The 26,350-nt window shown below is 44.4% G+C and overlaps 1 protein-coding gene across 3 annotated transcripts in view; it reads left to right on the forward strand.

Moving 5' to 3' along the window:
* Nucleotides 1-26,350, forward strand: part of CDK5RAP1 (CDK5 regulatory subunit associated protein 1) — a 741,070-nt gene that overhangs the window by 144,480 nt on the left and 570,240 nt on the right. For all 3 annotated transcript variants that reach the window (XM_069652401.1, XM_069652403.1, XM_069652404.1), the window contains exon 4: nucleotides 19,650-19,684. In XM_069652401.1, coding sequence (XP_069508502.1) covers nucleotides 19,650-19,684 — 35 coding nt within the window. The remainder of the gene's footprint in view (nucleotides 1-19,649; nucleotides 19,685-26,350) is intronic.

Genomic DNA, 26,350 nt, shown 5'->3' on the forward strand with positions numbered 1-26,350 from the left:
GAGTTGGCCCTTGTGGGGCTCTTTCGGGTGGTGCGCTGTAGTTTTGTTGGCCATAACTGTACCCTATTCCTTGTATGCCCCCACTTCCTACAGTTCCAACATTGCCCCAATCCTCCTCCTTGGGATCTCATCCCCTCGAATCCCCAACCCTTGCTCCTCTGAACCGACCTCTTCCTCTCTGCTGCCCTCCATGCCTCTGGAGTCCAGGGTACTGCTGGTTTGCGTCCCACTGCCCTTGTCCTCCTTCAGGCCAAATCGTGACTATTCTGGCGTTTGTGAAGTCTGGAGTGTACCCTGCTACTTCTATCTTTGCAGGCGCCTATACTGATGCCTCCACAGCTACTTTAGCTAATTTGTTTTGTATCAGTTTCACTTCGTCTGCCTGTGGCATCTAAAGCGTTTCCTTCTCACGCTCTTTTATCCTTCGACAATAGTGCACTATTACGCTCTGAATTTCCGGCCACCCTTTCGCCTCGACCTCTGCAGTTTTGTCGAGGCCCTTTTGTACCTCTCTGTGTTGGCCTTGTTTGATGATAAAATAAAAGAAGGGTAATGACTAGTCCCAAGCTTTGCGCGTTTCTGTCCTCCACATTTCTTGGACCTTAAGAATAAACTGAGTGGCATCCTCATCATCACCCATAGTACACTGCATAATGGCCTGCAGATCGGGTGTGTCTGGGAAAGCTTGCTGCAGCGCATCCCACACCTCTGCTCTAATTTTATTGAACAATGTTCCATCATGTGCATCGTTACTCAGGGTTACTCCGGGGTACCCCGCCTTTACCCACACATGGGCAGCCTGATCTCCGATAGCGGCCATCAATAAGCTTTTCATGTCTTCTATTGCTAGAGGTACTCCCTCCTTTTGCTTTTCAATTGCGTATATCCAAATCCCTGCGCCCGCCGTAAGGGCCGGAAGCACCTTTATTAGGTTGTTCTTGTCCATCTGTGCCCCTGGTACATAGTGTGCTCTGCCTTGTCTATTAGGGGCATTTGCATTTTTAGCTTGCTTCTTCCGCCCTTCTTCTCACTTTTTCCCTTGCTACTGCCATCCAGCCAAACCTCTCTCTCAACCTGCTGTCCCATAAACTCCCTACTTTAGGGGTGCTTTGAGGTGCTTGCTCTGCCGTCCCATCCTCATCATCATCGAACGTTCTCCACTCATCTTCGTCTCCCCTACGGGAACCAACATTCTCGTAACCCAAGCTGTCCGTTTCATTGTCACATTCAACATGTACTGTTCTTATGGACTTGTTGTCTGTCCTGAATAAAAATTCCCCTGACTTCCACTCATCTGCCCCCTGCTGTACTGGTATGTCTGCCTTAGTCACGTTGCATTCTGCCCACAATCTGGCGAGTTCTGAGCACGTTGATGCCAGTGCTATCTCTAACTCTCTTGGATCAACGTCTGCGTGCGCTGTGACCTCTGGAGGGGAGACATATGGGGCAGTAGGGCTGGCGCTGTTGTTACATAAGTTGGGTTTGTGTATCCCACGGCGGGACAGGCTGCTAGAAGGTATATTCCCTTGTGACCTGCTGACGTCTTCTCATCCTCGCTTGGGCCTGTGCCCTTACTATTAGTGTGCGCCCCTCCTTCTCCTTTGCGCTCCTCTGTATCCTCAACATTTTTTCAGAGGTTCAAAATCTCTCTTCTGTTCTGCAATGGTACTTTGCTGTCAAAATGATGGACATATGTTCCAGAATACTTTTGTCGTAGGAGACCTGCTCTGGCCACAAGCAACCCCACCCCTCTAGTCTAAGTCACCCGCTGGTTGTGATATTTCTTGATCCTGTCGCAGTACAATGGCGGGGTCTTTCACATGTATTCTATGGGCATTTCTCCTCCCATATTCGGGTTGGTTGTGCCCTCGCTGGTGTTACGCCTGTGCTAGTGCGCTACACATTGTCAAAAAACACATTCAATTTTTCCCCTCTTTTTGTAACCAAAACATTTATTTTTCTTCCCCCACCCTCCTGCTTTTTTCTGTTCCATCTTCTTACTCACACAAACCACACAACACCCTTCCTGGGCCTCCTCCCTACACTATAAAATACACAAATAAAACAAACTAAAATAACAAGCTAAAATAACAATCACTACGTTTCCCAAGACCTATAGTATGGGGCTCCTATTTATTTCCTCTAATCTTTTTCGTTAAAAAATATGAGTGGCACAACCTCCTCCCCTCACTCTGCGAGGCTCCCTACATTTACGTTTTCCTTTCCATATTATTCTGCTTAAAAAAAAGTAATAAAAACAAAAAACAAAACAAACCACATGCATGCCACACTCCCGATTTCAATCTCTGTGTGTTCAAACTGTTCACACTTTCCCATACATCTGTCCCTTACGTGTTATCCCTTGCAAGGCTATACTCGCATTCGGACATTCACCCAAACTCCTCTTCTCTTCTCCTTAGGGCCGCATCCCGCTCCAAAGAGCAGACCGGATTTTGCAAAGGCGGCTCCTGTACGGCCACTGCGAAGTATGTGTATTTGGGACTGGTTGCTGTAGGTGGCCGCTGCCCTTCCGGAGAGTCTCCCGGGATACCTCTGCGGGTACAGGTGTGCCAAATGAAGGTACGCCTTGAACGCTGATGCCAGAAAAAATACAACCCGCTAGGAAAAAAAGGCCAAGAGATTTCTTCAAGGATAACAAGTTTTAATAGCACAAAAATGGGGATGCAAGCAAAGAACTCTGCTGCTCGAACGATCTGCCGAAAAATTGTACCAGCAGAAGGTTATAAAGCAACAAAACTTCATGACTATGTCATATATACAGTAAAAACCTGTGTGGCTGGTTGGTGAGACCCTATACATCGGCCTGCTCCATAGGGGATACCAGGCTGCGATTAGCCCCAGCACCGCCTGTTCATCTTCCATCATGTGGGGTCAGCTGGGCTCATCTTTCCAGGGAATGAAGGTCATCTTCATGAGTTGCTATTGCAAGACAATGCTACTCTTTTATTACGGCATGTACCTGGGGACCTCAGAGACTGGCACACGGGGAGGATCACAATCATGCTGACCCACACATTCGTTGCTCAGTTCATATAGCCCTCTCTGCAGCCAAGGTGTCCACCCTTGCTTTGGACTATAATTTATTCCACCCTGTACCTTGTATTACAAAGAGTGTCATTATGAATTTTGTTGAAATGGCTGTGTTCTTTCAGATCTTTAATGGCCACTGGGTTTATGGTTGTTGGTCTGAGGTCATCTACTATCATAGAATTCAAGGATCTTGGGCTCTGTCAGTTGTGGGTGCCATAACTCCTGGTGGGCTGGGTGGGGGTTGGAGGTCTGTGTTTGGCCTGGCTCTGATGAATGTGCACAGTGAAACCTGATGCTGTCTTCCGGCCTTGCAGGGCACATTCCCTTTTGGGATAAAGTATTCATAATAGTTTAAGGAACAAGGGGAAGTTTTCCAAGAGAATTAGCAGCATGGGTCCTTCTACCATCAGCGGTTGGGCCTGTTCAGGTTTCTTCATCAAGCCTGTGTTTACCACACAGCAATAAAAACAAATAAAGAAGATCTAAAGATGTATCTAATTAAGAAACGAGCAGCACACCATTTTTGGAATGAGTGCACTATTTTGAAAACATAAGTGTGTAAAGCATATGATTATTGGAGTGAATAAAGAATACTGAATGGGTCCTTTTGGATTCTTATGTTTTGCAGTCCGCGTTGCTCAAAAGAAGAGGTCTTCACCTCGAAACGCGTCAGCTACCAGCGGACTTATCATGATTTGTTATTGTCATGTGTTTGCCATTTGATTGTAATTAAAAGTTTGTAAAATTGTGTTTTCTCGAAGCTCTGTTTTTGATCGAATTATCCAGAAGACTGATAACATGTCATATTAAGAATGTACTGTTTTTTAAGTTCAGAAAAGTGTGCAGGGGACGGGAGGATCCTTATATTGGATCTTCTTTATTTTATTTTATTGTATTCTAGTGTAGTGATTCTGTGCCAGGATCACAGTTCCTCCCCCGAACCAGAAAATATTTTGAAGGCACAGGTTGGGGGTTCTTTTCTAATTTCCAAATTCAAAATTTAACTAAAAGGTTTGCATTGATAATACTTGGATTTACCGCGCGGCCATGTAGGACTGAATGTATCTACCATAACTAAAAAATGGCATCTCTCTATATTTGCACACTATGTCTATACATCTGTATTTCATGCAATAATGTGTTTGTGCAGGATTTCTTAGCACATACCTCTCCCATCCCACCCCCCTGGTCATTGTGCGTCTATCTATGGGACTCGCCTCACTCTAATGCGCCTAGGGGGGTGTGTGAGAAACCAGAAGGTGCCTCATCCACTAGTCCCAGAGGATCTGTCATCTTGGTGGCCAGGATACGGCCATCGCTTTTGGATCCAGTTCCTGGGGGTGGACCAGTGGGGGAGGATCACCTCGGTGAGGAGTCTTCAGGAAGTGGGAGTGGGACTCCGTATGGTGAGACACGGCATCCCTTTCCTTGTAACACCTTTACCTCATCCTACCCGGTAGGATATCTCGGAACTCTACCCCCCTCCTTTTACAACACAAACACTTTCTCAAGAGAGTAAAGGCAGCAAAACATAAGGGAATCACAAGGAGGGAAATTCCCTTCACCTTTTCGACAAGGAACTGTTACCTTCTCAAAACCTCGAGAGAAAGCGTAAGACCAGGATACCAGGCTGAAGAATCCTGCATTGTATGTCGGAGATACCCGGGCCCTCCCGTGTGAACAATCAAGGTGGGGAGAATCCCCAGCCACTGTGGTATTGTCCTTGGCTCAGAGAACAAAGCCTCTCAGTGAAAGCAACACAGCCAGTGAGTTGGAGAGACCAATACAAGACCGGTCTGTGCTGAAGCCAAGGTTGCAAGCAGCAACATTGTATGGCGAGTGCTGGAATGAACATTGTTAAAACGCGTGTGATGAGAGTCGCAAGTGAAGTTAAACTGCTGAGGAGTGATTGAACTTTAAAGCAAGCTGCAGTACCTTTGACAGAGTGGAATCGAAGGTCTCTGTAAGGTATCCAGCTGAGAAGTAATAACAGTAGATACATTTGGTCCAAACCCAGCAGAGTGAGACCAATTGAAAGAGAAGTAATAAATGAGAATCGAAGTGTACTGCAACGGGTCAAGCAAAATCCTGCACACAGTCGAAAGTCTTCGATTTTGATGAAAAAGAGAACGTTTAGAAAAGTATGTGAATTTGGTACGAGCCCGACAGAGGGAGACCAATTGAAGGTTTTGTGTTAAAGTGGGTCTGGTCTGAGGCCGATGCAAGGGGGACCCGGGGTGAACAGTAAATCACCTGTTTAAGTGATAATCCTAAGAAGAAAGGAACTATACTGTTTTGTCGTGTTGCATCAGGCCCTCTGAAATAAGAGACTTTGAATGACAGAGACTTTGGCACAGAAGGTCCTAATGTTGAAGTCTTGCACTGCATCCTCGTGCTAGAGAAGCTAGGGAGTGTGTTAAGCTCAAGTGTGCTACCTTTTTCCGTGCTGAAAACGTGGGGAAGGGAAGCCAACGGCTTGAATATCCTGACACATCATTTCTTGAACACTTTTTCTTTTGCATAACATTGTTTCCCACACTATTTGTATTTAGAATTAAGTATTGGCAATAGGTTTATTATTATAGGCCCTTTTATTTTAACAAGACAACACTAGGACTGCGTTATTATTATTTGATGGTAGTAGCTTGCTCCCATCTTTCGATTTAGGATTAGATGGGTGTGTTCGAAACCCAGTTGAAGTTCAATAAACACCCTTGAACTGTGATCACTTGTGACTGTCTTAATGTTTGATACCATGCCTTCCTTACAGATGGGAAAGGTTAATTTCCTTCCCAACAACACTAACTGACCATCCAGAGGAATCCCTTAATTTGCTCCTAATCTACGGCCTGGGTACCTGATGGATCTCCTTGATGCGATCTTGGGACAAATGTCTTTGGCCTGCCGAAATATCATGACTTAAGTAATGCACACGGGTCAAACAAAGTTGCAATTTTTCTTGGAAGCTTTATGTCCCTTATGAACAAGAGCTGCCCATAGATCGAGGAAATCTTGTTCGCAAGCTTTGGATTAGGGTTGACGCCAATAGAAGGTTGCACATATACTGCACCAAATTGGGCCATCCTTTGAATTTGAGCGAGTCAAGTTCTGTCTTCAGAATTTGGGAGAAAAGGGCTAGGCTCTCTACGCACCACATAGGAAGCCTAGTGGATATAAATTGAAGATTTGTATGTATGAATGCAAAGAGATACTAGTTGTCAGGGTGCACCGGTATCGAGAAAAATGCAGAGCACCTATCAACCACCATAAAGTGGGATGCAAGAAAAAAATATTAAGGTTTGGGACAAAGGGAAAAGTGGGTAGCACTGCTTCATTTATGGCGAATATGTCCTGAACGAAACAATGCACATCTTTACCCTGCTTTTTTATCAGAGGAATGGAGGTGTTGCATGGGCTGCGAGTGGGTACAGTATTTCCTTGTTCAAGCAATGCTTCAATAACAGGGTGAAACCTTCTTCTGCGTGCTTAGAAATAGGATACTGCGGAACACACAGAGTTGAGATGGGTTCAGAGTTATTTTTACAGGCTCATCATCCAGCATGCATCCCACATCATTTCCATGTGTGGACCATAATTTGGAAGGAACATGGTTACAGTCCCTGTTGCAACAAGGGAGTGTCGTCCCTAGGCTCTGGTTTGTAACACAGCCAAAACCTCTACTTGCTGATGAGCAGTGTTATCAAGGAATATACCATCTGGGGTACTACAAATTGTACAGCAAATTTTATACAACAAATCTAGACCAAACAGTTTCACAGGCGTAAAGGGACTAGGCATAAACGCATGATTTTCAGAGAAAAGCCATAAAGTAACTGTCATAGGATGAGTAACAGAGTGGGCTATAGGAATTTCCCCATACCACCATTGTCAATAACTTAATCAGAACAAAAGGCATGATAAAATTCAGAAGCTTTGAACACAGAGCACAAAGCTGTGGTGTCAATTAAACAAGAAACTGTCTTTCCACAGACAGAACAATAAACTTAAGGGACAGCCGAATCAAGGGATATCTACGGGGCAACAATCTTACAGCCCCCCCCTTGCTATACTATTGCAAGATAAACATATTCAGCGGTGGTGGAAGAAAGGTTGGGGAGATATGTAAGTTTGACTGGTTTGGACATGCAAACTGCTGCGCTGGCCAATTCAGACACTGGGATTTTCCATTGCCAAACTCTACAATAATTACATTGATCATTGTTCACATTTCCAAATTGTATTACTTGAAAACGTGCCCTTGTTGAGATGGCACTCTTCTTCCCCTTCTCCACCCCCTCCATCGGAAATGGCCTTTCGACCGAAACCGTCCCCTTCACTGGGAGGGTTAGTGCTGTTGTTATCTGCAACACCATTTGTTTCACTTCAGCGTTTTCTTTTTGTGTTTCCGCTATGTCATGAAAATGTTGTGCGACTAACTTACTTAAGTCAAATGCTTTCCTTCCCAACCAATGAGCACTGATTTAATACCTTAGGTTCCATAACAAACTGTGACACCTCAGCTTGTGGGGCCGTGACAGAGGCATTTGGGATATGGGACTCCTGAATATTGATCAAAGTACTTCTTCAATCGCTCAAAGTAAGCTGGATTTTTGCTTTTCTGCTGTTTTCAAGCGTTTATTTTTGACCGATCTGTCTTCTTCAGAGAAATCTCTAAAACCGATTGCACCAAGCTGTTAGTAAAAGCTTTTAAATGTTGGGATGCAGGTTTCTGCCCTGGCCAGATGCATTTTTGTTTAAGTAGCATGAATGTATCGGGAGCCGGGGGATGGGTGTGTGTGTGTGTGTGTGTGTGTAGAGCAGTTCTCAATTACTGGTTAAGATCAGTACATGTAACAATCAATTATAACCTGAACTTTCTCTTGAAATTTTGTAGGATCTTCCCGAATCTTAGAGAATTGTTAGACAATATTAAACGGATCGGTGGAGCACCATGGACAGTGCACAGTAACCAGGGCGTTTACGGCTCCCAGAGACTGTCTTAAAGTGAATACTGTGGTGCCTTGTTGAGGTTGGGCGTTCGAAAACCCATCAAAAGTCACAGAAGCGTCAGTAAAAGGGGAACCAAAAATGGTGGACAATTGCAAGTGATCACAAAAGGTATCAAGAGCCGATATCGTTCATGTGGAGTTGGTTAGTGATCGTAGAGGTGCAGATTTTCTATATGCAGATGATTCACGTAGGGTTGAATTAGGGCTTGGGATCAGACTCTGCTCACCCTGATGCATAATCGGAGCCGATGCAGAAGCTTGAATTTATTCGGGTTGCAAAATTCAGTATTGCCGGATTATATAAATCTAAAATGTCCTCCCGAGTTGTTTTCAGTGGGGGTACCCTTTGTATCACTGGATATAGACAGTTATAACCTTTCTTGTTTTTCTGGACTTCTGGATTAGGATGTTCTGCTTTTAATTCTTTTAACTATTCCTGTAGTTTTTCCAGCAGGAGATTCTGACTCGCTGCCTTTTTTTAGCTTTGCTGTATCAATCCAAAAAACAAATCTCACTGTTGCTGGCACACCTTTGCCGCCTTCACTTCTAGTGCTCCTCTAAGTGAACTACACGATCAAGATCAAACGTTCCTGTTTCAGGAAACTGTTTTGCTGGGTCATCGCAAGTTAAATAGTGCCATTTCTCCATTGACTTGCATGTTTTGAGAGAATGATGTCTGAACATGAAGTGAGATTTGAGCAATTGGCACCTCTCTAGACCTACTCACAACCATTCTTAAGAGTAATACAAGCAGGCTCATTATGGAAAGTCAGTGCCGTGCTCCAGCAGTACCACGTGCTACTGCGCTCGGAGGCTGGTGGAGTCGACACGGCTTAGGGTGACTGCATTTCTTTTTTAAATGCAGTGCTCCAATGCACAAGTTCCTTTCCTCCCCGATTAAAGTCACCCAAGTTTTATATTGTTTTCGGATCCTACTAACGGTGCTTTATCAGTAAAACACTGTGCCACAGTTTATTCTCACCTGTTAATCAACCAAGTACATACTTGGTCAAGTGGTATGAAAAGGAATGAGTGAAACAGTCACATGAGGATGGAATGAAAGCCGGGTCAGTTTTGTTTCTTGGATAGAAAGAGTTGAAACAAATGTTTAGCGATCAAAGCCTTTTTGGCATATTTAATGGACAGGGTAGGAAAGTATCGATAGATAAATCTTGCATCTAATATTTATTTTTTCGTGTCTTTCACTCCAGTCTAATTTATGCAATTACTCTCTTGTCTTCCAATTCAATATTATTTTTCTAAGTCTCGTGGGTATATTTCATTCCGTCATTCCGTTACAGGGAGATAAAGGGGCAAGCCGTTCTTTGTTACATTTTATCTGGACAAAACCGTAAGCAGACTGGGTGTTAGGGAGAATTCTCCAGAATGGCTAATTTCCCTTACCTCTACTGAGTTCCTCAGCAGCTTTGCTGGATTTCTGGGATTTATTGTTTCACCTGGTAAGAGCGTGAGCCCTTTTTCCCACTCTTAGATGTGTTTTTGGCTATGTGTTGTACATTGTTGTGTTCATAGGCTATGAAGCCTCACCTACTCTATAGGCATCATATTTTTATTGTGTGCCACACAGCACCTTTAGTGCAGTGACACAGGGTTGTCTTTTTCAGACTTCCCAAGTTAAACTCAATTTTCTGAGACTGACTACTGTCTCCCAGAACATGTAAAGTTGCCATTGACTTTATTAGTCTTTTTAAATTCACAGACCCAGTACAAACTATCTTCCATAGAGTACTGGAAAGGGTTAATAGTTATCCCTTTTGTCTGTTTCTCATGGAACATTATTTCGTTCCCCTTTCTTTAAGATTTGGCTGGTGGCAGTGGTATCTACAATTTCTTCCCTACCGCGGATTATGAAAATAGCCTTGGTACTGTTTTAGGGTAAGTTAGTAGCCTTGAATTTTAACCCACTGGACCCCTTTTATTTTATTTCGGTTGCGGCTGGGTTTATTCACCATTTATTTCTGTAAAAGTCTTTCTTGTGTTTTACTGTTACGCTCACCTGGTATCCACAGGCATGCCACCCAGCCGGGTTACTCGCTGGTATGCTTCTCAGCTTTGCCCTGATGTGGTCTGCGGGGAAGGTTCTGCCTGAAAATACAGGAGGACTGTGTTCAAGACTGACCGACTGGGGTAAGTATCCTCCCTCCACCCCTGTATGATTTCAGTCCCTCTGGTGCCCTCTCCTCACCTTGCGGTAGAAATAGGCGTGCTCTCCATCCTGCCTTCTTTGCAGGGGTGCATTGTCTTTCATGGGCGAGTGCGGTCCAGTTAATTCACTGACGCCGGCCCGTTTGATATTGTTTAGGTAGGTCTTATTGCAGTTCTTTAGTTTTGTGGCTATCCTGCATGTCTCTTTTTTCTCTCTTAGGTATGCGGAGCTTCAGCGCGGCGAACTGGCTTGGTTGAGCCTCGCTGGTAAATGATGGCGCATTAAGAGCTCTATGATGCGGTAAGTAAGTGCTATGTGCTGCGAAGTCTTGCCTTTGCTAACCTGTGTTTTCCTTCCTTGTAGGTCGCGGTGTTCTTCAGCGCGAATGGAATGTCTGGAGTGGTGCCAGTCGAGAGGCGACCAGCCAGGTAAGCCTTTTGAGCAGTTCGTAATTTGTAAATTTCTCTACTGCTTTCTTTAATGTTGCCTCTATCTTCCTCTTTCAGGTCGTTCTGTCTGGGAGGCGTGCAGATTCGAGGAAGCTGTTCTCAGTAGCTGCAAGTGTTTAAAGATGAAGACTGCAGGTAAGATGCTGCTGCTAATGAGGTTCCTTTTGTCTCCTTGCAGGTTCTGCTTCTCCGCTGTTCGAGGGAATAGCTGGACACGGTGAGCGTCACTTTGCAAGCTGCAAAGTAACGCAAAGCGTGTTGTCTTGCTCGGGTGTGGTTTAAATAGCCCCAACAAAATAGTCCAGGTAAAGTAGTCCCTAGGCTACCACACCCAAAACAGTAGACCGCATAGCTTAGTTCTTAGGGACCAAGCTATGTGGATGCCTCCATGTTGGCTGACAATACAATAAAGTAGTTCCCAAGCACATTGTTTTTCATGGTGTATGAGCCTGGCCCCATGAGGGCTTTTGAAGAGGATGCCAGGCTCTAGAGGCCGAGTCCTGACTCCACCTGGCCAATGGGTTTGCCAGAGGGGGTTGTGGGCGAGGGTTGTGACATTTACTCTGCGCGCCAAACCAGGTTTGGTTCCTTTGTTGGCCGTCCTTTGGCGGGCTTCTGCTCAGAAGCCTTCCTTAGGCGCCTGAGAGTCTAGGTGGGCTGAATGTGAGGGAGGGGTTTTAGGACCCCTGCATAGGGTCTCCTTGGAGACCCAAGTCGCACTATGGTTTGATTGGCTAGGTGACTGTCCAGCAAGGACAGCCAATCTGCTGTGTGATTGACAGCCAGGCTGTGTGAATGGGGGAAAACTGCATAAAAAGCAGGTCTCTGGGACTTGGAAGGCAGAGTCGCCACTGGATCTAGAGAACTGTAGAGAAGCTGAAGGAAACGGACTACTGCAACAACTGAACCTCCCAGTGAAGCCCTGCTGAGGGTCTGAATCTCCTACACTTCAACGACAGGGAAGATCTGCTAAAAGTCTTCTCCCCTTGAGCATGGTGGGACTAACCAGCTCGCAAAGCCCCTGGACCTCCCTCTTCAGCCTGGTGCCACCGTGAACTGGATAGCCAGCTTTTAAGGAGCGCACCTTTTATTTGTCGCTTTGCTCCGTTTCTGGCTTCTTCCCTGAGCAGCGCAGGACCCTCCAGTCTTCCTCCTTCTTGTCAGTCCGACAGTCGCTTCAGGAACCATGGGCCTGCAGGAACTGCCAGGAACTACTGCCACAGGTACAGCATTCTTCTTCATCTAAGGCACTGTTCGAATCCGGTCGTTCGTTCCGTCCGACCATTGTGAAAGTGTTTGAAATCTTTCGCTAATCCGAGGGTGTGTCCTTCTCTACTCTTTTAAATAACTTTTCTTCCGACCAACTTCGTTTTGAACTCTTGGCAAAGACTTAACCGCAAACTACTCTGAACTGTGTGATCCTCTGCAAAGACTCTGAACCATTAACATTGGCCCAGGCCTATTGATTTGAATCCTAGTTGTAGTAAGCCTTTTCTAGATTGCCTGGCCTACTTACTTGTTGGTGCTGCTTAATTTTGCATAACCTTGTCTTTCCCACCCTTTTAAAATTGCTGGAGTCCCATTTTGCTCACACTTCATTTTGAGCTTAACTTGTCCGGAATCCATTGGGTGGTGTGTATTGTATTAAGAGTGTGATTTTTCTGCTGCTTTACATTATTGAATTGTTTGATAACTGATGGGGCAAATAAATGTATATTCTTTTACTCAGAAACCTTGATTCAGTGTTTGTTTGAACCATAGTAATAGCTGTCCTTTGTGTAACTTCTGATACTGCTCGCTTTACTCTTGAGATAAGTCTGGCTGCTCAGCCATCGCTACCACTTTACTGTGTAGTACAGGCTTGTACCAAAGGTGAATTTGTTCTGTCACTTGTAGTCTTAATTGTGTGTGGTGTTCCCAAAGGATACTGCATATGATTATGCCTAACACTGGGTACCTTCCCTTCTAATCTATTATCAACAGACAGTTATTAGGGTCAAACAAAAACATAATGTATAGCAATCCAACTAAATGCGTTTCCCAACTATAACCTTCACGGTTCTTTTCTTCAGCTGCTCGGTCTACTTCCCCCAAATCTGTAGGCGTGCCTCCTAGTGTTCCCTCATTCCAACAATCGTCTTAGCTTGGGCCCTGGTATCGTTGAGACTTGTGTCCAACAACTCTCGTGTTTCGCCGCAGAGCGATAATGTCCGACGTTTTAACAGCTTCATTTTCACAGGGAAATCTATCATCCACAAATAATCCAAACAGGAAGGCTGGTAAACATGTAATGGAAATCGGCAAAGCAGTAAATCAAACAGCAACAGGACAGAATACCACAAACTAATCCCAAAAGGAACCTTCTTTCCAAAACGCAGCAATTCTTATACCTTTTTCTAATATTAGGGGTGTGCCTAACAGTATTCATTAGCACCATCTTAAGGAGTAACTCAGATTTCCGGCTAGCTCACACAATTCAAAGGAGAAATCATAAATCTGTCAATACTCCAACTCCTGGGTGAGAAGGGCTCATCCAGACCTAGCTGCATGATGCTATATTTGCAGCAGGTCAGCTTCAACTAGTTTCGACTACAGTAGCGAAGCTGTCCGGTTGTGACTGGACTGTTATACAGGGACGTCATTTAAGGGTGAACAGATGTCGCAACTGCAACCTCTGAGGTCTCCCTTGCGACCTCTGAGGTCTCCCTTGCGACCTCTGAGGTCTCCCTTGCGATAAATATTCTTTCATTTTTGTAATGCAAGCTCCTGGGCTGTGGCTAGCACCATGTGGCTCTTTACTTCTGGAGTGGCTGGCTTTCTTGTTCAGGCCCCTTAAAAGAAGAAGAAAAGTAAGAACAGGAGTGCCACAAGTCTAACACTTTCAGCACTGACCCTAAATAAGAAAGAATAGGAATACCAAATAATGTGTCTTTCTGCAATTCTATACAATAATTGCTAGACTCATTAATGGTTTTTTTCAGGCACATTTCAGGGGGTGAGTCACTGATTTAGTCGGTACTTAAACACCTCAACTCAGCCTTTCATCCTTCTGAGGTCGATAAATGAGTACCAACACAGGTTGGGTGATATTGGGTGTATATTTTTTTTTATATAAAACGCTTAAGCGTAAGTGCTATATAATAACTCATCATTATCATTTGGCCTTGGACGTCTGCTTGCATTCAGAGTAATTTGGAAATATGGGCCTATACACACTGATCTTAACGATGCATATGGTGATCCATTCTTGAATGAAATGTACATCGCATTACAGTGATATCATAACCATATTTTTCGTAGTGTAAAATGGTATGTGATGCCACTTCCTGTTTTGTCAACAGGTGAAAGGTTGTGTTCCATCCTTCCCGCGATATCACTTCGGGGTGGGGTCAAATGACATCACTTCCTGTGATCAGGGGTCATGGGTCGTGTGATGTAACTTCCACTACCCCTGGCATTTTGGTGAAATGATGTCCCTGCCGTTATAATGTTGCAAGTTCAAAACCAAGCGGTTTACGCAGCATAATATGATTAGCGAAACGTTGGGTAACTAGTGATTACGTTGATAAGGAAGGGGTAAAGATAACACATTTAAAAAATAGAGGGTAACAAATTACGAACGGATGAAAGAATAACGAAATGTAGGCTATAGTATTGCATGTTTTAAATATAATATCAAAAGAGAAAAAAGGGTACAGTTTTAAAAAGAAAACACATGAGGGATTAAGGGATGCTTCAGGGGTCGATGAGAGAAGGGCGGCCAAGGGTTAACTCCCCAGTTAAAAGTTATTTTGTAGGTCAAGTATAGGAATAATCTATGTCAGAATAGGTACAAGAAAAAAAAAAACGAGGGTAGAAATATTTGTAGAAAAGGATTGGCATTAAAGAAAAATCCACTAGATGGCACAGTGAGATCATAGAAGGTAAATGTATGTAAGAAATATCAGCGTTTAAATGTGACTCAAGATATTTTTTTCAACTTTATTAGCAGTTCTTTAAAAAGGCGTGATTTTCTCAGCGAGAACATCACATATAACCAAACTGTGTTGTACATGCCAAATGGAAATATGTATGTGGCGAGCGAACATCTCGCAGAATACATGGAGTGGCATCTCTACATTGCCAGAACACAGTTAGAGTAGCTAGGCCCATCTTATTCATAGCAGCACTATATTGGTTCGCTTTAAACTGCGCTACTACATTTCTACATTAGTCGGAAGTACATTCCAAGGTTAAATCTTTACAAGTTATTTTGACTTTATCAGTACAAAGACATCTTGGCTTTGCGCATGCTTTCAGTTGGCAGCAACATTACTGTGAGCATTTGTTAAACGTCCATTAGCCCCCCCTCTCACAACCTCTCCGAGGTCTGCAATAGTTATCCAATTTGACGAACAAGGACTGCAGCAGCTATCATGTGTCGTATTTTTTCCTCACACCACAGCAGTGGGGTTCATACAGGGTGTTCTCCTTCAGGTGTCCCATTCAGCTATGATGTTTTTGTATTGGTTTGGTATTCAAATTGCAAATAACAATGCATTACATAATACTTTAATTGTCTATTGAGAATGGGTGAATGGCCCTATGTGGATGTCTTTGGATTATTAGAGCCTCTCTGGTGTAGGACACAAAGAAGCGATTGAGACCCAAATGATGCAACGGAAGCGAACACAGAGGCATGTGTGCCTGAAATGGGAAACAAGTGACCTTGTTGGGTTTGAAGGCACCAGGACTTTTTCTAATGCTGATTAACTGCATGACCACTCCAGGAATTATCCAATGTAAGCTATTGGTGTCTCGGGTCAGATATTGGCCTGGTTCCGCTCTTTTCTGGCCAATCGATCCCAAACACTCTCTCTTTCTCCTTTCCTCTCTAAATCTTCAAGCCTTTGCAGTGGTGCCCCCCAGGGTTCTGCTCTGTCCCCATTCTCTTTAATATGTATATCTTTTTGCTGGTTCTTCTCATCTGCTCCTTTGGAGTCTGGTGCTTTTCTTACGCAGACGATACCCAGTTGCTAATCCGTCTCGATTTGGATCAGGGTGAAGTGTCTGCATGCTTGCATAAGTGCCTGACTGCCGTGGGTGAGTGGATGGGACATAACTGGCTCACATTGAATCTGGACAAAACTGAGGTGCTGGTGGTGAGTTCTCCCTCCCGATCCTTCACTGTGGATTTCCTCTTTCTGGCCTTCTTCATTGGATCCGCTTCCGGGACCCTCTATTAAGGTAAAAAATCTCAGAGCTACTATGTCAGCCAACCTGTCTACGGAAGCCCAAGTATCTCCGGTATGCCAGTTGGGGCACACACCAGCTGAAAATCTTAAGAAAGGTGCTCCATATGATTCCAGCAATGCTGCGCCCACCTGTAGTAGCGGCTATGATTCTGAGTAGGCTGGACTATTGTAACTCCTTGTATCTGGCGCAGCCCAAGGGGCTGATTGGCCGGCTACAGCGCCTACAGAATCTGGCTGCTAGGCTGGCAACGGGTACCCCTTATGGGTCCCATATATCCCCACTATTACCTCCCCTTCACTGGCTCCCAGTGGCACAGCATATTCAGTTTAAAGCTCTTTTCATTGTGCATTGTGCTCTGCAAGATCAAGGTGCAGAGTACCTGCGTGTCAAATTTTAGCGCTATGTTCCAAACCGCCCCCTGTGGTCAGCTTCGGAAGGCATGCTGTGTGTGCGTTCTTTTCGCTGCACTCGAGTGGGGGGGGGGTGTGCCTTCTTGAACAATCTTCCACCAGCTATGAAATTACTGTCAAACCATTTAGCCTTTTGGAAGGCATTGAAAACCCACCTATTCTGAGTTGCGAGATATTCTGGCTATGATGTGTCTTCTTGTTTTAGGGGCTTTTTACCTCTCTAAACATAACATTGTGGTAGGCGTGTGCACCTGACATGGGAAAACCGGTGGAAACCTACACCGCTGTTGATGCAAACACACCCATTGTGGTTTTAATGCCGATGAATCGGTTGGCTTGCTCAGGAATATATAAGGATCAGAGAAAAGAAGCATGCCTGATTGAATGTTGAATGTACATATTATGTGCGCGCAAATGTATGAATCTGCGATAACCAGCGTTAATGTTCACCCGCATGAAGAACAGAGTGCAATTTATAATGGCCTTGAATGGAGATGATTGTGAGTGCTTTCAAGCACGATGCTAGTTTATTATTGGGATGGTGGACTCATTTGAAGCACCCAAGACATGTAGGTAATATGAGCGCATATTTTTCTTTGAAACGGTTTAATTGCAAAAGAAATTCGTGAAGCATGCTTTCATCACATTGTGGTTCAGAGGCATCTGTCCTTTCCTTCTTCCCGTGTTATCCCTACTGGCGTGGTCTTCCCCTGCCTCCTCTGTGACACCTATTATTGTGCTGTAATACTGTCACACATTCATAGTTCACTCACAATCTGCGCACCATGTGAGTTGTTTTCGGGTTGTAACTGTGCATTTCTGTTCTTGCTGGTCAGGAAAGTGAAATCCCCAAACTTTCTCTTCTGGTGTGTCAGAAAGTCCATGTAGCTGTCCATATAAGTTGTTCCTCACTTTCCTTTCACTCATACTTTCTGGTAATCTTCTGTTTTCTCTAAAGTCTTTGAGTAATTCCTCTTCCTGTCTGCTCTCTCATGACACCCTTCTGGCCCCTCCTGTCTTACCTTCTGCACCCTGATGCCTGTGGGCTCCGGCGCATTATAAATAGAGAAATAAAATAAATAAATGACGTGGGAAGATGGTTCCCACCTGTTTCCGATTTCAGGCACACAGTTTCAGGCTGCTTGTGTTCCCTTCTACCTATGTTTTCCCTACTGGTGTGGCTTTCCACTGCGTCCTAGATTACACCTATCGTCAGTCTAAAATCCTGTCCTACAATGTTAGATCAATCCCAATCTGTGCACTTTGTGAGTTATCTTCAGTTTGCGTCTGTGCATTTTCATTCTTGCTGGTCAAAGAAGGTAAATCGCTGCCTATTTCTCCAGGTGTGCTGGAAACTCCATGTGGCTCACCATGTAAATTGTTTCTTGCTCATACCGTTTGGTAGTCTTATGTTTTCTCTGTTCGTTCTGTAAAGGGGTGGATGTGTTACATCCCCTCTCCTCTGTGTTGCCTGGTCTTCTACCATCTATAGAACCTGAAGCTTGTGATGTGTGTGGGTGAGATGTCATCTGTGTCCCTGGTCAGTGTTCCCTCCCAGTATTGTAAGACTGACAGGAAGTTACACCTAGCCTCATTTGGCAACGATGCCTGGTCCTTTGCTTCTCCTACTTATCTTTTGTCAAATCTAATAGCTGTGCCTTCGTAGAGGGTGAGATATTTTTGTCATGCAGGGTGGACAGGTTTTACAAACATTTTGTATCATCTACATTCACAATGCCATACTTATTGGCTTTGAACCAACAAAGAAGAACCCGTGGACCGATCACATGCCTAAGCAATTAGATAAGAATCAATAAGAGCAAGACCATACAGAGGAAAAATATCAATGCAAAATGTATTGAACGTATGCAAAATATTCATGTCCCATTAAAATGATCTAACACACGAATTTGGTATGAACAATTATTACATAATTTGTCCAAGTCACTGCACTTATTGGGCTGTGCATGGCAGAGAAATAAAACAATATAGTTGGCTGAGCCACACTACATCGGTTGTCACATTAGTTCGATTTAATTAAATACAATCGTACTGACATGTGAATATTGCCAGAAGAATCTGAGGCCTACAATTTCGTGGTCGTCATTGCCATGCTGGCCAGTTGTTATAGGCAGGCATCAGCCACACTTGCGGACATGCCAACTCTGGACTGGGTGAAGAAAACCATTCGCAGTACAAATTGATGTTAACATTGAGGAGGAAAAAAGAGAGAGATACGGGTTTAGGCAAGTAGAGTTTCCCAAGGTATTTCATCATTTAACGCAGAGCGGTGGGTTTCAAGTCTGTGAACACAGACTTGCTCCAGCCTGTATAGTCGAGCTAGTGTAGAGAAACCCAACAGGTCAGCTTGAAGGTTGTCAATGATGAACCATTTAATGTCGTCAGGGCCATGTTTGTGCTCTACAAAGTGTAGGACCAAAGGAACAGCAATTGTGCTGGTCCTAATTCTGCTATGGCGTTCTCCAATGCGCACCAAAATCTTCCGGGTAGTCATACCAGCATACAGTATTTGGCATGGACACATAATCATTTGAATTACATTCTTAGTTTTGCACGTAGAGAATTTCCACAACTGCCGTGTAAAGCTGCCATGAGTGAAACCGGTAGTAATCTTGGTGAATCTACAGGCCCCACAGTTACCACAGGGATGTTGGCCCATAACTGCCATCCTAAGGGTTTGGCCACTAGACGTATAATAGTCGCACACAGCATGCACTAGGACGACGTCGATGGGCAGTCATGTCATGTGTGGATGCATGTTATGGCTGAGGTATTTGTAGTGATTGTTAGATGACTGGAGTTAGAATGTGGATGGATGTTTGATATAATGGTTTTGGTGGGTGGTCTGGTAGGGGGAACATGTATTTACCCCAAAATGTTATCTGCAAATTGTTCATATCAAATTCTTGTGTTAGTTTATTTTTTTGGGACATGAACATTTTGTTGCATACGTTTTTTTTGTTGCATACGTTGAACACATTTTGTGTTTATATTTTTTCTCTGTATATTCTTGCTCTTATTGATTCTTGTCTAATTGCTTAGGTACGTGAGTGGTATATGGGTTTTTCTTTGTTGGTTCATAGTTGTGATTCCCTCTGAACCCATGTGTATGAATAATTAATGTGGGATGATCGTGTGGGCTGTGTTACACTCATTGGATTTGCCAAAGCTGGTTTACACACGCATGTGGTCCTTCAATCCCTCCTTCTCAAAAACGGTCAGATGGGGGATTAGCGCAAACTAGTTACTACCTACAGTGGACTAACATGGCAACATTGAAGAAACATTTTCTTTCTCTCTTTTTTAGGCTGACGTTGTTCTTCTGGTTACATGTTCCATTAGGTAAGTTTCATCGTTTCAGTTATTTATTCTATTGGCAAAGGGCGGTTCCTCCTAGATGCACTGTGAGATTGATGCTCTTTCAAGCTAAGGCTGATTTTTTTCATGCAAGGCATGGGATGAATGAGTCAACTATTTCACCATGTGGTCAGTCATTTCAAAGTCTGGGTTTAAATTGCTGTCAAGAAGTATGTCAAATTGTTGATAATAATCCACTTGCACATTAGAACTCTGTTTGACTATCCATAGTTTAAAAACCAGGTAGGATGTGCTCGTCATTGTTGTATTCTCTGGGTTGATTGCTTTGTATAGTAAGGGCTGCTGTCGTAGTCATTAACGTTGTGGCATCGGAAGCACATTTTGCTTACAGCGATTTTTAAATAAAATGTTATATTAAGTTGAAACTCAGTGGAACTTTTCTTTTAACTATAAACACAACATTATCTTCTAAAACGTGCATGCTTGTTCTTGAAAGGATGAATATCTGTAACCATCTGCGTGCAGTGTTTCATCGTTTTCCCTGCATTTCTGGGCTTGTTAATGGCACCAATTGAAAGGGCTGCACTTTGAGAGAGCAGTACTTCTGAAAGTCTGTCCAAATGATAGTATCCCATGCTGAACGAATTGTGACTTTTACATTCCTCCCCCCCGCCCCCCTCACACTCCCTTTACAATTCATGTCAAGATGCTGCTATCGACAGTGCGCCACATTTCCTCATGCTCTCTCTCCCACTCACCACCCGTATGAGGGGTTTGCGTGGTGTTGGCGACCTAGTTTTAACTCTGTCACAATGCTGTAAAACATGAATACATTAGAAACTGCACTGACACCATAAAGCATCATTGCCGTGTGGTGTTCCTTTCGATTGGTATGCCTTTATATAATGCTACAATAATAAACTACAAATGTTAACATAACTAATATGAAAGGATGACATGTAAAACATGACATGTAACAAAACGTGATCATGAGTGACTGCTCGATGATTAGCTTGTTACGTACACATAACTGCTGGCTCTGTTGTCATTATTTAGGTTAGCCGGAAATTGACCAGTGTTAGTGTTAGTATTAATTTAAAGAACAGGGAGGTTACTTTCAATTAGAAATGTCTTACAGTTACAGTAACATATTTAAAAATGGCAGTGCATTCCCCGGAACAGTGCCTGTACAACAGCACAACGATGAGAACAAGCGGTGAGCCAGTTTGGGGGTGTGACCAAAATGGGACATATAAAAACAAATATACACATGAAGCGGGTGATTTACAAATGTAACATTAACTTTCACGGGCAAGTGCTTCAAACTAAAACGGGGTACTGTACAAATAAGGTCTGGTTTGGAGGATGGGGAGAGTACATGGGGAACTCCCTTTTTATTATTATGTTATTTATTGAGCGTAGAACTCGCTTCGAGAAGCAACAGAGTGCTTTACAGATGTATACCACAATACAGATCCGCAACAGAGCACTTTACAGAGGTATATAACAGTGAAATGCATAATGGAACTCTTTTCAGAGGTAGCAGAGCAGAAATGCAGCCGGGGGTAGGATATAGAGGGGCACAGAGGAGAGGTACAGGAGACGTACAGGGTGGCAAGGAGGAGCAGGCGGACAGCGTCTAGCGAGTCAGGTAGCGTGGAGGCGGCATGATGGCCTAGGTGTTGACGAGGAGAGACTCCTTGAAGAAGTGGGTCTTGAGTTCTTTTCTGATTTGTAGGAGCGTGGGGGCGAGTCTGATGCTGAGTGGAAGAGGTTCCATAGTCTTGGGGCGTAGGCAGAGAAGGCTTTGTTTCTGGTCCTTTCCTTTTTGCAGCAGCAGATTTCAAATCTCTGCAAGTGTCCTGACTTGGAGATGCTGAGTTTCTCAGCAAGGTAGCTGGGTGACTTGAGGGCGACTGCCTTATAGATGATGCAGCAAGACAAAGTTGATTTGTGCGTGCAGTGGAACCCAGTGGCGGTCGATGTGGGCCATAGTGATATTCTTGTATCTGCGTAGATCCTTGTGGAGGCATGCAGGTGCATGTAGGACACTTCTCAGGGGCACAAGGACAACAACAGGAGGCCTTTGAGGAGGACATTACCCGCATCCAGGTCGGATAGGACCAGTGCTTGAACAGTGGATCCAAAGCTATCCATAGGAAGGAAGGGCTTGACTTTCTGCAGGAGGCGGAGCTGATACCAAGCTGTCTGAGGTTTCTTAGCTATGTGTGCCTTGAAAGAGAGGTGTTTGTAGATGTGGAACCTGAGTGACTTGGCGCAGGAGGTGAGCTTGAGTGTGAAGCCCTCAGGATTCATGGTTGATTGCCAGGTCCGTATGTCTGGGTTTTCGGTGTTGTTGGTGAGGAGTAGGAATTCGGTCTTGGAGGGCACTGGCTTCAAGTATGCACTGGACATCTAAGACTGGATCAGCGAGATGCAGGTTTTGAACCTGTGGATGTCTTTGATGTAGTTGATCTTGAGGTATAGCTGTGTGTCGTCGGTGTATTGGTTGATGTGGATATTGTGTGTGGCTAGGAGGGCTCATTGTGGCTCCATGTATAGATTGAAGATCACTAGGGAGAGGATGAAACCCTGTTTTACTCCACCACTGCCAGGTAGCATTGGTGATCTAGAGGAGTCCATCTGAACAAACTGCTGGCGGTTGGCGATGTAGGACTTGAACCAGCGTAGGACAAGGTCGCTGATCCCCATGCACCGATGTAGGGTGACCATCTTTGACAAGAAAGTGAATTTTAGGCCAATTTGTTTTAAGAGAACCACAGCCGGACTGGCTTTGGATGCAATGTACAGCAGTTCAAATGGAGTGGGGCGAGTAGAAAGAAAATGCGGCAGTGAGAGTTGGCGCAGGGGGGCAGGAGGCAGTAAGATACCGTTAAGGGGAGGAGCAGAAGGAAATTAGATGTTGTGTAGAACGAGATGCAATTAGACAGTTACTGAGGAGCAAGAGCACTGACAGCTTTGTAGACTAGGAGAAGGGACTTGCAAAGAAAGCGGTTGCTCATGGAGAGCCAACCAGTATGGTGTCTGTAGGTTGTAGAGAGTGCAGGTATTTGCCTAAAGAGAAGAAGTAGTATACATGAATTCTAAGGAGTAGACTTAAGCAGTAGTCAAGTTTGATAAGGGTGGTGATTAGTGAGTTTTTGTAGAGTGGCGAGTAAAAAATGAACACATTTTCTGAATGTTGAGAAGGATAATATGAGCAGCAGAAATGGTGGTAGTGAAGAATTATTGCAGTTAGAGGCCTCCATCAATGTTGACCTGAAGATTGAAAGTCTTTGGTGAGGAGTAAGAAGGTCAGGACATAAGGAAACCGGGAACATGGAGGATAGAGATGGCATTGGAAGCCGGGAGAAAGATGATTGCCGTTATTGTATAGTTCACCATAAGGCAGCGGAGAGCCAGTGGCGAATTGCAACAGTTGGAAATCATTTACAAGTTGGGGCTGAAGGCGTAAAAGAGAGAAAGATTTGCGTGCCGTCAGAAAAGAGCTGTGAGAGGGAAAGCTAAAGGATGAGATAGCTTTTTTAGCACAGAAGTATTGAGGGTGAAGAGCAGAGGTCTGTGGGATATCTAGGGAGAGGTTGACAGGGAGAGGGTTGGAGTCAGAGGTTTGGGAGTTCCAGGAGATTTTGATGGAGCAACCTTCCACGTATAAGGTCATCCAGGCAAGAGTAGATTTGCAACCAAGACGGCCTTGTGTACTACAAACCATTAAGATGCGCAACAATGAACTTTTTTACTATTATATAGTATTTATTGAGCGCGGACCTAGCTTTGGGAAGCAACAGGGTGCTTTTCAATCACAGGGGAACAACACAGTGAGGGAAGCAGAGAAAAAGGAGCGGGGAGCTAACAGGGGAGGGTGGACAGTTGACCGCATGGAGCGAAGACAGTGGGGAGCAAATCATGGAGTCTCAGGTAGGGTGTGGAGTGCAGGGTGTGTGGACCTTGGTGTTAATTCCTTATTTGTAGAAGTGATGCAGCTAATCTGATGTTGATGGGGAGGAGGTTCCAGAGTCTTGGAACATAGACAGAGGAGGCTTGTCTTCTGGTTCTTTCCGTCCTGCACTGTCGTAATTCAAGTCTGCACATTTCCTTATTTCTGGTGGATTGTATGCCTCCGGAGATGCCAGGTTTCTCAGTGAGGTAGCTTGGGGACTTCAGGGTGACGGCCTTGAAGATGACAGCCTTGTAGATGATGCAACAGAATTGAAGACGATACAGGCTTGCATTGGGAGCCAGTGCAGTTTGATGAGGGTCGGGGTGTTGCGGTTGGATTTGCAGAGTCCTTTAATGAGTCTTGCTGCAGCATGCACGACACAATTCGGGGATGCCAGGGTAGTCACCGGAAGGCCTTCCAAAAGGGCATTGCCATCATACAGGTGGAAGAGGACAAAGGATTGAACAGTGGATCTGAAGTTGTTTTCCGGGATGAAGGGCTGGATTTTCCAAAAGCGAGAAAGTTTGTACCAGGTTGTTTGTGTCTTCCTTGCTATGTGCTGTTTGAATGTGAGGTGTCTGTAGATACTGAACCCTAAGGACGAGACACAGGGAGTCAGCTGCGGTGTGAATCCCTTGAGGTTCATAGCAGAGAACCAGGTCGGGATGTCAGGGTGTTTGGTGTTGTTGGTCAGCAGTAGCAGTAGGAATCCAGTCTTGGAGTGTTTGAGCTTCAGGTAAGCACTGGACATCCAGGACTTGATCAGTGTGAGGCAGTCAAGACTAGCTGCCTGATTCTTGGAACGTTTTCCTATGGGATTGCCCCATTATAAAACACTTCCATGAATCAGGCCCTAGGTTTGGCCAACTTAGTCACGCAGTCGCTCTCCGTTACACCCAATCTGGGTCATGCGGTTAGTGAAAAATTCTTCCAAAGTGTTACTATGCTCAAGGGAGCAACGTATGTCCAACTTCACAATAATACTCAAAGAAAATCCAAGTTTTGATAAGTTGAATAATAGTTTATCAACAAAAAAAGTAATGAAAACCAGACACTAACACAATCTTAGTGCGAATGCGGCTAACACATCTCGTGGTAAGTATCGACTTAATATGCCAAAGCATTTCGGAGTTGTGAACTCCTTCATCAGGGCAAGTCTATATAATTACAATAAAATAACATCCCAGAATCATAGAATGCAAAACAAAAGGATAATTGCAAAATAATCAAAAACAATCAATCATAAAATGAAAACACATACCAAAGTGTGGGGATGTTCAAATAGCGTCAAGGAACATGATGGAAAAAAGACAAAGGAAAAGGGGCAGTGAATAACACAAAAATGAATATGGATAATGCAATGGGAAGGAGGACAAAATGTACCTCTAAAGTGATGTGTAGCCAGAGGTTAAAAGCAGCTATTACAATAGCAGGCATGTGAACTTCAGAAGCACACGCGATCCGGTAAAGGACAATGGTCTAGTGGCAATCTGGAAACATAAGCAATGGGTGAGTAAGTTGCCTGCGTGAACTGGAGCTGGGGTATAAAGGAAGCAGTACACAGGTATACCTGTATGAGCAGCGCGGCAGCCAGGCAAGCCGTCCAAACGCTGCTTCGCATCGCCGTGTAGTGGCGTTGCTGGGGAAACGGTTATAAATATAACCATGTGACCGCATTGCGGCTACAGGAAGGCGCGATGCGGGTAAGTAAGAAACATCTCCGCATCTGGAGTATTAAGGCCCATAATGGGCAAATAAAGTATTTATATGACCTAATCGGGGTCATTAAAGAATAATGGTAGTAATTAGAACCAAAACAAATATTATGAAAAAACATGGACAAAGAAGAAATACTTAAGGGGTGCATCAAAAAAAATATAAATATGTGTCATGCATGCTGGACATTTTACCTCTGGATCTCCGTCTGTATGCAGAACGGGTTATGCTCATAGAACTGCTAGACCGTTTTATTCGAGATGGAGGTTGTTTGATTTATTGCCAGGAAAACAACGTCTGCATTATTGACGTCGTTGAATTCACGTGATTCAAGATAGTCATGTGTGTTACGCAGAACGTTCTTAAGCAGCGTGGATACGTGGCTTGCTGCTTCTGATTGAACATTTTGGCGTCTTGGTAGCTGAACTCTTCATCTGTGTCCTCGCATCCCGTCAGTTGCTTCCTTGGCCTTCATCGACGCGTTTCCTTCACACGCAATCTCCTGTTTCTGCCTTCAGCAAGTTTCGTTAGCGTGTCTTCTCACACGCGGGTTCCTGTTTCATTTGCATGCTGTTTTCCTGTCCGCGTGTAAGTTTCTGCTTTCAATCCCACGCGGATGCTGGAACTCTTCAAGCGCGACTGGCCTGGCTACGGGTACTTGGTTTGCGTGTAAAATCACACGCGACCGCTGAAACTCTTCAAGTGCGGCTGGCCTGGCTGCGTGTACTTGGTTCGCGTGTATCCAGCACATGGTTGATTTGAACCTGTGAAGAAATAACAGGTGGACTCCTTTCAATTTTTGTTCTGTTCTTTGTGGGAAAGGAAGGTGTATCTACAACTTTTGTTTGAAGGTGACCGTGCACAGAACTATGGACGCTTTCCTGTGGTGCACCAACCCGGTATCTAGCGTGAGCCTCGTGCCGTTCGGGATAAGTCTCCCTTACTAACCTTCCTTCCTTTCTCGTTGGTTTGTTTCCTGGATTTCTTCATAGACTTTGGTGGATACTCCAGTT

The sequence above is a fragment of the Ambystoma mexicanum genome, chromosome 3p, assembly GCF_040938575.1.
Source record: "Ambystoma mexicanum isolate Mex_15411 chromosome 3p, UKY_AmexF1_1, whole genome shotgun sequence".
Lineage (NCBI taxonomy): Eukaryota > Metazoa > Chordata > Amphibia > Caudata > Ambystomatidae > Ambystoma > Ambystoma mexicanum.